The following is a 13,036-nucleotide window of genomic DNA, read 5'->3' as shown; positions in this document are numbered from 1 at the left end:
ACAGTGTTCTTTGCACATTTCCCACTAATTCAACTCTTTATTTGCACAAAGTTGAGTCAGCTATTGAACTAAAGTCATTCCCCCCCCCAGTCTCTATTGACCTTTAACTTTTTAGCGTCAATTAAAAAGTCTAAAAGTCTGCTTCATATTCTGTTATACATTTTTTTTCTTTTATTCACATTTTGATTCATTTGAACATTAAAATAAATAATAAAAAAAAGACACACATTCCCAAATTTTGTTCATATAGTGCAGATTAACATGTAGTGCGTACAGGACATTAAGATCTCTACGTTGCATTATAGGGTACTTACTGTGTTGTTGGGGTGGAAGAGAGGTCTGCTCAGATGTGAGCAACGTACATTTCTAATCATCGCAGCGAGAACAGCGCTATGTTCAAGCCTGACGATTCACCCGCTGAGCTTTAATATTTTTGAGATATTTCAAGTATCGTCAGAGTTTGTCAGGTTTTTGTGGACGGCTGACATCAGATCCCAAAGAGCCAAAGAAATCTCTGCTAAACATGAAAAAAGACTTAAAAAATGACATGGCTTTTTTTTTTAATGGTGAAAATCCACAAGTGCTTCCTTTAACAGGTGAGACGCAACCTTTTATATGGCTAGATGTGAGAGTGATAACATTACCTCTTTGTGGAGTCTAAAAAATGCAATTTACATTCAAGAGGTTAATAAACAAAGGCTCTATTTTTTCTATTTCATCAAACTATTTGTTGCATGAAGCCTCAAGGATTGGATTTTGTGTCTCTTTTACAATCAGCAAAAAAAAACCCCAAAAATGTGATCTTTAAAAGTTGTGTTTATGTCTTTTTTTCTGTATCTTGATGGGTTTTGCTTAGGATTTTTTGCACATATCATCTGCATTTCAGAAACTTGACAATATACGTTCTTCTTCTGGGCTCCTGCAGAGAATTTCATATGAATATCTTAGAAGTAACTTGTGATTAGTGAATTTCAATGTGATCGTTTTTGTGAACACGGTCTAAAACAGCAAAGGCCGTGCGTTATCCAAGCATCGCCTCAGCTACTCTTAGGGTTCGCAGGGGTCTGTCGTTTAAATTCTGTTTAACTAGCACAAAATTACACAAAATGAATGAAACCAGTTTCAGTGTAGACGATATGTAGAACTGAATGTAAGACGAGGTGTTTCTGTAAGTCTGTGCCTACTCACGCATAGCTATCACACCGGTTACAAGAAAACTAGGCATCGTGAAGAGAAAATGATAATCTCACATAATAAGACAAAAAAACAAAACTGATGATATATAAGCAAGCTGTTTGACAGTCTCTATCAGTGCTGGACAGTCAAAGATGCTGCACGGGATTTCTGTCCTTACAAAATCTGACACTGTGTCCTCATCTTCTTCCTTCCTCTTCCTCCTGTCTGCTTGGTTGCCCAGAAACAACAGAGACAGTGATGGCTTCTTAGCTCTGCAGCTCAGATTCCCCATGATCACCGTCTGCATTGCATATTTGCAACATCCTTGAGGGTAACTGTTTTTCAGTTTGTCAGCCAGTGTTTGGAGGAGTGTGTGCATGTGTTTGTGAGTGAGGTGTGCTTGCGTGTGAGTGTGCGCGTGCGCGGGTTGGTGTGACCGTCTACTTCTCGTCTTCATCCCCTTCGCTCATGCTGCTTATAGAGGCAGACGCTCCTTTTGGGGAGGTGGGGGGCGAGGGCCGCGCGTTGTGCCAGCGGGCGGGGGGAGACGGGGGAGAGGGTGAGCGCAGGGGGGAAAGTTCGCGGGGAGGGCTATTGCTGGGCGACTCTCTGGGAGACAGAGCGTAGGAGAGCATTCGACCACTGCGCTCCTGAAACACTTGTTTCTGCACAGAGAGGGGAAAGAAGATTGAAATGTTAGGAAATCAGATCACCTGAGAAAACTGAATGTGACGGGGCGCGCTCTGTGGCGCCGCTGCAGGGGAGGCTGACACACCAGAGCTGCATCGGCTCATCACGCCTCCCCTGCAGCGGCGCCACAGACTGGGCCCAACCACACTGGACTTGTTATCACATCAAAGTACAAGCGACAGGGAATAAAACTTGAAAATGTGTCAAAGACATTCCAGTGACCAAACGATATTAAGTATTTTAAAGTTTTTTCTATATTTAGTAAGCGTTGACATTGCATTGCATAGTTACTTACCCATGTCCCATCAGGTCCAAATAATTCTAGGAAGTTTCCGATGAATTCTCTGGATTTTTCTTCCCATTTCTGAATCAGGTCGTGACTCTTCTCCTCCACGCGGTAAACAAAATGCTTGCTCTTTTCCTCAACTGTGCGAACTTTCTCCTTCATCCGATCCACTTGGTTCTGTAGCCGGTACTTCTTCTCCTGAAGGCACAAAATATTGCGGATAATTGCCACGTTTTTGGAGAACCAGAACCTAAATCAAAAATTGTGAATGTTGTAAATAGGAAGCATATGTCTGAGGTCAGTTTTCAACACCGCAGCTTTGTAGTCACATCGCAAATTAAGCTCCATACAACTGTGATGCACAATATCCAAAGACCTGTTACTTTCTCAAAAGAAGAAAATCAGCTTTTTTTCACATTAATCTGTGCTAAGCTGATGTTTAGAAATACAACACAGTGCAGTAAAATGTTCTCACATTGATGTAGCTGACATTAAGCTCCTTGGCCGTGTAGCCACGTTGAAGGTTGCGTCGGGCGTAGACGTCATAGTCTCTGACAATTCTCGTAATCAGGTCAGAGGTGGAGATTCCTTCTGTGCGTTGCGTGGGTACAAACATCCCTAATATACACACACACACAGCAGGTATGTTTTATGGTGGAAAACACAGTTATTTTATGTCCTTTTAATCATCAGACACTGACCTGCCTCCTTGATGTGTTTGTAAACGTCCTCACTTCCTGCTGAGGAGTATGGAATATCATCATGAGCCACAAAATCGATCTGAGGAACAATCAAAGGACACGCACTGTTGGCACACACAAAAGTGAACGTGCAGCAGAGGTCTTTCAAGGGCAAAATATGCATGCTTAAAGTTAGACATGGCATGGTTATGAACACATCATTGCACACAGAATTTCAGGGTGATAGTCACAAGCGTCTCATCATTAGAGGTCTCCTAAATAGTAAAGAAAATTTCCTTACTCACAGCATAGCATCCTCCTCAAATACTTTACTCACTAGCTACAGGTATTAGGTCACAGGTGACAGGTTTGTATAAGTGGATGTGTGCAATACATATAGTAAATTTACTAATACTTCTACTCGAAGCACTCGAGCTTCATTCACCCGTTTACACACATTCACATAGCGCGTTTGTTCTCTTCCTCTAAGCATTTCATTCGTACACTCTGACAGATGCACTGATGGGGAGTTGGGGTTCAGTATTTGCTCCCTGGGGATCAAACTACTGATCTTCTGATAAGTGAATGACCAGCTCTACCTGTATATCAAAGCACAGCAGCATTAAAGGAGCTAAACTAGATTAGACTAGATCTGAGTGAAATATAATTGAATTTAATAGCAAAACTAAACTAAAATAAACTTAATTGCTAACACTGCCTGCACCATTGACTGAATGTGAGCAGGTAAGTTTCTTTCAGGTAACTTCACCCTGAAACCACAAACTTTAAAGCCCAAGGAACTGTCAAGATCCTAATTTTGAGCAACAAGTGTCTCAAAACTTAGCCGATTAGTGAACAAAATATTTCATCCACTTTAAAGCTTATATAGTTCAAACCCCCGCCTCCCACACACACACACACACACACACACACACACACACACACACACACACACACACCTTGTGTTTCTCAAGGAACTCAGGCGTGAGAGTCCAGGGTGCATCTCTCAAGACCTCATCGACATAGCGGCAGTGTCTCAGCGCCTCGTAACGTTCGTGCTCCGTCATGACCGTGAAGCCCTTGTACTTGTGGGTTAGTTCATCACTGCACACTGTTTTAAGAGCACAGCAGCGACATACATAAAACTCGTGTGAGGTGTGGTGATTAAATAACAAATCTGGACAGGTGAAACCGTACCAGTGTGGTCTGTCTTACCTCCTACTATGAGGTAGGTGTTTGGAAAGAGATTCTTGGCCTGCATGAGAGCACGAGCGTGTCCAGAGTGGAATAGGTCAAAGATGCCATCTGCGTAGACTCTGACTGGCCGGTCCACTGAAAATACAGAAACACAAAAACAGTACAACATCACGGGAACAGGTAAGCATAAGTGAAGTGGTGTGCTGTTAGAGTAACAGTGGATATAGCCTCGAGTCAAACACAGAAACAGAGAATACTTACAGTACTTTTGCACAGCTTCATCTGGAGCCACAGAGGCTCATTTAAACATTTTTAAATGTTTCCAAGCATGATCAAATTGGCAGTGCTTTTGGAGTCAAAGGATTTTTTTCCTCTTTATTGTTTTCTGACTGTTTTTCACCAGCTTTGGATTCGACTAGGGTCAGCATCACTGCTGGTAGCATGAGCCAACACCTGGACCCAACAGCGGTTGCACAGGTTGTCCAACTCCTCCAGGATTGCACATCAGTGGGTGCCATTGTCAGAAGGTTTGGTGTCTCCCAGCACGGCCTCAATAGCACGCAGGAGATACCAGGAGACAGACAGTTATTCTAGAAGAGCTGGACAGGGCTCGGTATCTGCTCCTTAGTGCAGAAGGAACAGGATGAGCACTGACCCAAAGAAATGACCTCCAGCAGGCCACTGGTGTGAGTACAAGCTACTGAGTACCATAGTGAGTTGGTGCAATTAAACTTCAGCAAAATTGACTAGCCTCCTGCTTTCATTCCTAAACCATTACACAGTCCACATCAATGTAGATATCCAGCATGATTTTTTCTAATGTGTTTTCAAAGCGTTACAATAATTTGTTTGAGCAGTTTATAGCCATACCTTTTTAAATAACATGCTAACAGACAGAAAGACAAAGACAAAAGAAAGAAAGAGACTCTTTTGTGGAAGTAATGAGTGTAGTTGAACTGCCAGCAAGTTACTGCAATATGTAGTTAAACCCCTACATTAATTACAAGTTCAGTCGTCCCCAGCAGTGGTGGTGACATGAAAAGGACCAGTAATGACTTGCCCATTTCAGTCCAATTATCTTGTAAAAACACATGCTATTATCTCACATACTATAATTAATGTAGCAGTGCAAGTACAAGAATACATGGGAAGTGGCAGCTGTAAAAATGGCAACAGCAGACAACAACACATTTAGTGGAAGGAGTTAGCACAGAACTAGTGGTGGTAATGACATCAGGGGTAAGAGTGTAGTAGCTGCTCTGAGAGTTCATAGTACAAACACTTGGAACAGAACCATTAGTTGCAAGAGCAATAGGAGCTGTAGCAGTGGTGGTAGTAGTAGTAGAAAAAGAAGTGATTGTGATAGAGTAGTGCAGTAGGAGATGTTGCAGATGAATGCTGTAAATGGAAAACATCAAAGCTGGGAGAAGACTGTGCGCAAGACAGGAGGATACCAAACAGCAGGAGGTCTACCTGGGGTGCCTTTGCAGGCCTGAGCAATGGTGAGCTTCTCATGAGGCGCGCGACAGTCACAGCTGGTCTCATTGGCAAAGATGGCAGGCTCCGTGAGAGTCTGGGACAGAGAGTGACCAGGTTAAACAGAGAATGAACGAGGGAGACTGATGATAGTTACTTCAGCATCCAAAAGCATTGCAGAGAAACACACTCATCTATCACTTCAGCTATGCACAGCATGCCTCCTTTTTCACGCCCTTCCCCACTTACTGTAACCTCCATTAAGTTATTGATCATAGCTGATGTCTGCGCTCTATTGGGACAGCAGCGCATGAAACAGACAGCGCTGCACTCAGTGTTATCGATCAGTCGGTGTGTGCGGGCAGACATTTACCTTTTCGCAAACCTGTGTGTGCATTGACATGACGGCACAGATAGATAAAGAGTAGAGCTACTGATTCAAAAACCTCCCAGGAAAAATGCAAAACAAGAAGAGCACTTGTGCAGCAAACTCAACAAGGTGAGGAGAGTTATCACTAGGAAAGGAAGCACAGGTGAGATATGGGTGCCTGTTAGCGTGTGTCAAAGCTACATCAAGGTTAAAGTGTTGCAGCACGCCTGAAAATGTGTCTTTTCGTGCCATCTGTTAACTGCAGGAGAAACGCTGAATCTCATTCACACAGATAAAAGGGACCTGGAGTCAGCACAGAACAGAAAGCCGTGGGAGTGTGAGAGGAGGAAGAAAGGATGGAGACAGATTCAGCCTCTTTGGAATAAACAGGCACCTGACGTCAACATGTATCCTCCAGGAGCAGCAACCGGCCTGGCATGGAGACAAACCAGTAAACGTGACACAGAGAAGGTGAGTCGGAGGGGGTTTTAAAAAGGTAAATAGATTTTTTTTTAAAAGAAAACACAGAGCTAGAGGGCAGATTCTATTTGCATATATGTATGCATCAGTAGTCCATTATAATGAAGGGGAAAATGATGCCAAATATTTTATATTGACCTTAAAACAGTACCTCACTGCCATAAATCAAAAAAGAAATATGCCGCTATTGTTTACTGAATTTTTATTACCAACCTCGAATTTGAGTAACAAATCAAGACCCACCTCGGTATCCTTATGAACCTTTCTCACTATACCCTTTAACAGACAGCTTATAAACTCTTGTGCCACTTAATGCATTGGTCAAAATTTCCAGTTAGGTATCTCAAAACTTTGATTGCTTAGAAGTCAGTAAGATGACATTTTGAGACACCTGACTCAAAATGTCAACATTTATCCCTGCTGACTGATAGTGACCAGAAAGGTGGAACCAAAGACAGACTGCAGGAGAGAGTTCATGAACTGCAAAAGCAAGCTTTAGTGGCAGCTATCCAAGTTCAAAACACAAGAAACTAAAATAAGCAAACAGATGATGTGATAAAAGATGAAAGAAAGACAGAAAACTGACAAATAATGAGAAACAGGGGGAGAGGCACACAGGGGAACACAGTCAGCAACAGGTAAAAATCATTAGGGAAGGCAGACAGGAAGCAAAACAAAAGAAAACAATTTTCAAAGTAAAAGCCGGTAATGATTTAAAGAGGCTGAGAGATACCAACAGTAACACTTAGCAAGATGACAGAGAGAAGGGAGCGGAGAGGGACCAAGGCATAAACACAGAAATGCAACAGAGAGAAGCACAAAAAGAAACACCAGAAATGTGCTAATAAACCAATAATAGAACCAAAACAACTTCTATTAAAAACTCTAAGACAGAGGTAAGCAACTCCAGGCCTCGAGTGCCGGTGTCCTGCAGGTTTTAGATGTATCCTTGATTCAACACAACTGATTTAATGGCTAAATTACCTCCTCAACATGTCTTGAAGTTCTCCAAAGGCCTGGTAATGAACTAAGCATTTGATTCAGGTGAGTTGCCTACCCCTGCTCTAAGATAATAAAATAAAATAAAACAGCTACACACTTAACACCACCACAACTAAGACTTGTAATATCCTAGAATTATAAAAGAAACAAACAGAACCTCGAACTTAAACACATTAAGTAAAGAACTCAAAACAAGTATCGAAGGCAAACAGTAGACAGTTAGATCCTGACTGGTCCTGTCTCAGTATTAGAGATAAGTAAGTAATTTTGCCACCTTTGTGCCACATGAATGCATGCTTGTACTTCTCTAACTTTGGAAATGCACATGGCTGGATCATAGATGAATATTTGTTTTCCCAAAAAGGAGTTCAAATTGCACATGTATAAGCTGCACAGTATAGCCTGCCTATGTGCAACAGCTGTGCTTTGTGGTCATTTCTTTTGTCCTGTCTTCCTCCCCTCACCACCAACCGGCCCCTCCCTGTGCGTGGTTCTGCCAGAGGTTTCTTCCTGTTAAATATACGTTTTTCCTTCCCACTGCCACCAAGTGCTTCCTCATAGAGGGTCATCTGATTGTTGGGTTTTCTCTGTATTATTGTAGGCTCTTTACATTACAATATAAAGCATCTTGAGGCGACTGTTGTTGTGATTTGGTGCTATACAAATAAAACTGAGCTGAATTGAATTTCTGTATTATGTGAGCTTCATCAAATGATTACATTGAGTTTAAGGAAAGAAGGAAAGGTTTCCAATACATACTGTGTCAACAAAAACTAAAGTTTTCCTTGGACATTTTGGCACAATATGAATGAATTTACGCAGGTAATACATTAAATCACAGTGTGGACTAGCCCCTCAAAGTACTTTTTCCATCCTTTATCATCCCTTCACTCATAAGTACCTTTCCATCTCTATCCTTGAGCTTCCTAACCTGCTGCACATCCTTTCCAGCTTGATCTCTCTGCTTAGCCAATCAATACAAGTCCTTTTCCTTCCTTAGTGTCCAGCCTCACATAGAACTCACTACAAGCCTTTTCCTTTGCCTCTTCTATTATCTACACATAGCCTCCCAGTAGTCCTGCCTACTGTCTTCATCAATCTGACAATCTAACTTTTGCTTTGCTAACCTCTTCCTTTAAATGCTTTCCTATACTTCCTCATTCCACTGCACTTACAGACAACACTACAGCCAGGAGGTGTTGGTTAAAAGTGTTTATTAGAGCTTAAAAGTGAATACATGCATAACTCCTAATATGCACTATGATCCAGAAAGCATTAAGTTTAAAAGGTTTATCACAATGTGCTCTTTCTGTACTAGATTGCAATTTTTTTTAAGATAAAGCAAAAGAGGACCAACCTGCATGCACAATCTTACCCTAATGAACATTTTGCTGTTCGTCATGTTAAACAATCCTACCTGTCATAAACTGACCCACCAATTTCCAATTCAAGGACATTAGAGTTAAATCAGGGCTGCAACAGAACTGGAGGAGCAACCTCATCACCTGTGATTCACCTATGGCCCAGGAAGAACAGAGCTCCACCATCTGAACACAGCAGATGGTAAAGACTGAAAACCAAGTGACCAGAGGTACAGGCACCTGACCTATCAGAGCAGGCGCTCAGTAATGCCCACTCTGGCACAAGCAAAGAACATCTGGCATAAGAAGGATTAAGGCTGGGGGGAAAGAGAGAGCCACAGGGACATGGGACATGAGACTAACAATGAGATTGGCTCTCAAGAAGAAAAAATGGCTTGATGGAGTGGAGACAGAGGTGAGGAAAAGGCAAAATGGAGAGTTTTTAGGAGCATTAAAGCCAGAAATCACACCAGGGTGAGCAATCATCAAAAGAGATAAGAAAGAGTATCCTAAACTAGGAGGCTCTGTAATCCTCGCTGCAGCATTTTCGCCCTCAGCAGGACGTTCATGCTATGTTGGCTACCGTACGGACCCCTTCCTTCTTTTGGCAACACACTCATTAACACCCACACACACACTGTCCACTCAGCACTCTAAGCATATCCCACAGCCACATGCTGAGGGGATCTGTTTCATAACAGGACCCTTTGTCTCCCTCTCTGTCACACACACTCTGTGCGCAATGGAAGACGAGAAAACGCACACAGGCGCGGATGCCCTACCGTTCGGGGATGAGGGCAGGTGTGTTCAAGCTCCTCCATTATTCCCAAAGACTCATGGGATGCAGCTGTGGTCCCTCTGATATGTGACTCAGCATCAGTGAAACGATGCCTCTCCTCACCACTCTGTCTCCTTCCTCTGTTCCCCCGCCCACTCTCCGCTCTGCCTCTCTGTCTGTCCTCTCCTCCTCATCTGATCCTCTCTGCTGCAGAGACGCAGACTCATGGCAGAGGCCTCACTCTGACTATTTTTTGGAATAAAAAAATCTGCCTTCCGCGTTTTAATAGCAATTTAAAAAGCGCCAAGCGCCGTCTGTTAAAACACAGTTATATTCCCGTTAGTCTTGCGCCATATTAAAGCTTTAACATAAAACACTTCTCCGAGTTAAAAGGCTTTTAACCCTGTCTGCTCAGGGGTGCCCCTTTAGGGTATACGGGGAAACACCAGAGCACTCTTCTTTTGATTGCTTGACTCTATGTTGAAATCCTCACATGGGAAAACATATTTGGCACGACCTGTCTGTTTATTACTGTGTACTAACAAATGAGCACAGATTCAACCCAAAACAGTGAGGAGATGAATTAAGAGATCACACTGGCATCTTTTCACGAGCCGCGAGTGAATCTGTGTCTGCGTAAACGATCTCTGCGCGCTGAGGAGCTTTCTCCATGGCGACGGAAAAGAGGAGAGAGAGCTCCATGAGGTAGCCAATGAGAGAGGACCGCCAGTATACCCGGTGAAGATTGGTTGAGCAGGCCATAGCACCATCAGTGAAAAATGGCACTGAGTGGCACCGTTATCCGCCAAACACTGATTTAAATAGATGTATGTGGGTTTTCACGTGTCTAGTGTATGTGCTTATCTTTGTGTGAGATTTGTAAACAAACACGATTGTGGGAAAGAAGAAGCTAAAAAAAACTGTGCTGACTAGTTTAGTATCCCTCATTGCATAACTTAAGGTAGACCAAGCACCTATAAAGTACAGCAGTGCATTTGACTGTAATATGACCGTCGTATTTTAATATTTGGAGCATTTTCTTTAGGGTTAGATTCCGACCACTCACAAAAGTTTACCCTCCAAGCTAACGGGCAAAACTTACCCCCGCAAATCCTCACCAAAAAGAAGAAGAAAAAAAGTCAACAAATGGAATAGGCATATAAATTGCGCATAAAGGAACAATTATTTTAATGTCTATATAGGGATGTCTTACCTTTAGAGATCCTCTTCTGCGACAAAAAGGCGCGACAGGTGCGCAAGAGGAATGCGCTCTGACGCGTCGTTGTTTCACCATGGCGGAACAAACAAAATATCACAATCAGACTCACTTTTTCTCTGCTTTGCTCTTTATAAAGTGAGTGAGCTGCGCAGCGGCAAAAGTGCAGCAGAGCAACAGCAAGCTGTTTGTCTACTCTGACCAAAGGACGCATCAGCTGCTCAGCGCTGATGAGCAGCGACAACTGTGGGCCATAGTCGATATAGCAGAGCTTACGGTAGACTTCCTCAGATTTGTACCTCAGCAAACGGCCTAATTCATGCAATCTGCAACTTCTTACCCTAATGAGAACAAGTGGAAAAAGCGTAATGTTGTAAAGACAAAAATAAGATGAATACTACAAAGAGCGTTTCTAACCTGGAGTGTACCGTGCAGTCCTCCGGAACCTGGCGGAGTAATCACTGTCTTTTAATGTATAGAAAGCCAAAATAAGCTGTGTGAATGAAGGACAAAACACGCTTTGTGTTCTCATTATTGGACGCACTGTGTCTCTGTGGCCCCAATCTGGGACAGGAATCTATTGTCCTCTCCATGGACCGGTTTGGTTGCTGTGGAAACCAGCTTCACTGGGGTAGCCAGGCTTTGAAAAACAGGGCAAAATAATGGCCCCAGTTCTAAAAATCCCCAGATTTATAGAATGGTTTAAAAGTTTTTTGTTTTATAAATTTATATTGTTCTTGTTTTGTTTCTTTTAGTCAAATTGCGATGCAATTTTATTAAATAAAAAGAAATAAAAAGTCACTATAAACTCGTTTGAACCTCATACAATATTTAGGCTAATATCATATAAATTGACTTTTTGAGACCACTTTTGACAAATTTTTTGCTCAGAAACTTTCTCTGATTTGCATTTTAAACTTCTTTAAGTTACATAAACGTGGTTTCTGTGTAAATTCTGAAAACGGTCGAAATTGTGAATATATTTTCAGCGCATGCTCTGTTTGCCACATCGCGCCAGACCTCAGTAATCACACACACTTACCTGCCAGATAAATGTAATCAGGTAAAAAGGGGAGAAGATAGGGCGCAGCCCGTAGGGATTGTACAACACTGCCACCTTGCGGACAGAGGTGAGATAGCGTGCCAGTTTATTGGTTGGGCGCTCTGTCGTCACTTCCGACATATGACTTTCCCCGGGAAGACGATTTGGCGCGAGCTGTTCTGTTGTTGTGTTGACCTGCCATAACCGTACGAATAAATAAGACAAAACCCCCACTTCTCCCCATGGCTCCAGTGTCAAACCCTGAGAAAGACATGGACGCTCCGGACGGCGGTGAGTTTTGGACCTCGCACTTCTGTTTTTGTTGACTTTTGGCGACATTGCGGTGGCAAAGCGAAGAAGCTAGCTGACACGTTAGCTAGTTCAGATTATGTTAATACGCCTGCTATCAGGCTTCGCTCATTAACACCCAAAGTGCCCACCGTTGTCTGCTTGCCAGCGTTTTCCACTGTAAAAGGGGTATTATTAAGGTTCAAGCAGGAGGACATGAAGGTAGCTACCAGAAGAGCGTTGATGCAAAGGTCTGTTAACTTCTGTGGCGCTTCGAGAACGACAAAAATCTATATAATGACCACCAGTAAGTCTGCAGACGTTTAAATTGAATGGTAAAAGAAACAGGGGTCAGGTCGATCTGGCATGTGTGTATTATATGTTTGAAGAAACGAGTCAAATGGCCCTTCCTCATATTGCGTTGTCTTGACCCTCAGACGATGGAAGTGAAGCCTGTGGTTTGGCGAAGACTCGCTCCAGACGGGAGAAACGGGAGAAGGTGGGGAGGAAGTCCGCACTGGAACAGCTCAAAAAGGCTAAGATGGGAGAGAAGATCAAGTATGAGGTATGAAAGGCAGCCATATCACTGGTTCCTGGTTTAAGGTGTGTGAAGAATGTGTTAAATTGCATCAAACACCTGTTTTAACTGCGTCACTGTGGCTTAATAAACAAAGCTGGTTAAGTCTCTCCATGCTTCCTTTTACAGCATCTGTTTTTCACTCATTAAAATGATTCATGCTTTTCTCTATCCTAGGATGCTGTATGCAGGTGTCATTTCACAGTAGTACACCTGTGTTTTAACCAGTGTTGTGTTTTTCAGGTGAAGGAGTTCAGCAGTGTGTATGAGGAGGTGGACGAGGATGAGTACTCAAAGATGGTACGAGAGAGGCAAGAGGATGACTGGATTATTGATGATGGTTAGTGTCAGTTACCTCAGCCTGCTGTAGGAATATTTATACTGTGCCAATGTCACAATTGTTTTATTACCTCTCCT

The 13,036-nt window shown here is 42.8% G+C and overlaps 2 protein-coding genes across 4 annotated transcripts in view; one reads left to right on the top strand and one right to left on the bottom strand.

Moving 5' to 3' along the window:
- Positions 1-148: 148 nt before the first annotated feature.
- Positions 149-10,901, bottom strand: pcyt1ba (phosphate cytidylyltransferase 1B, choline a). 2 transcript variants are annotated; one of them, XM_026179420.2, is made up of 8 exons: positions 10,710-10,901; positions 5,503-5,602; positions 4,048-4,164; positions 3,792-3,943; positions 2,854-2,932; positions 2,628-2,770; positions 2,162-2,350; positions 149-1,841 (listed from the first exon to the last, which is right to left on the bottom strand). In XM_026179420.2, exons 1-8 carry the CDS (start codon positions 10,788-10,790, stop codon positions 1,617-1,619), a joined length of 1,086 nt encoding a protein of 361 aa, XP_026035205.1. In that variant the 5' UTR covers positions 10,791-10,901; the 3' UTR covers positions 149-1,616. The 2 variants fall into 2 exon arrangements, with proteins under 2 accessions (XP_026035205.1, XP_026035206.1); XM_026179421.2 differs by lacking the exon at positions 10,710-10,901 and adding an exon at positions 9,501-9,686.
- Positions 10,902-11,885: 984 nt separating this feature from the next.
- The window catches only part of pola1 (polymerase (DNA directed), alpha 1), a 66,262-nt gene continuing 65,111 nt past the window's right edge, over positions 11,886-13,036 (top strand). For both annotated transcript variants that reach the window (XM_026179415.2, XM_026179414.2), the window contains exons 1-3: positions 11,886-12,045; positions 12,480-12,607; positions 12,863-12,959. In XM_026179415.2, coding sequence (XP_026035200.2) covers positions 11,997-12,045; positions 12,480-12,607; positions 12,863-12,959 — 274 coding nt within the window. In that variant the 5' untranslated portion in view covers positions 11,886-11,996. The remainder of the gene's footprint in view (positions 12,046-12,479; positions 12,608-12,862; positions 12,960-13,036) is intronic.

Source organism: Astatotilapia calliptera, chromosome 9 (assembly GCF_964374335.1).
Source record: "Astatotilapia calliptera chromosome 9, fAstCal68.1, whole genome shotgun sequence".
NCBI lineage: Eukaryota > Metazoa > Chordata > Actinopteri > Cichliformes > Cichlidae > Astatotilapia > Astatotilapia calliptera.
Note: the sequence above shows the minus strand (reverse complement) of the source record. Positions and strands in the feature narration are given on the sequence as shown.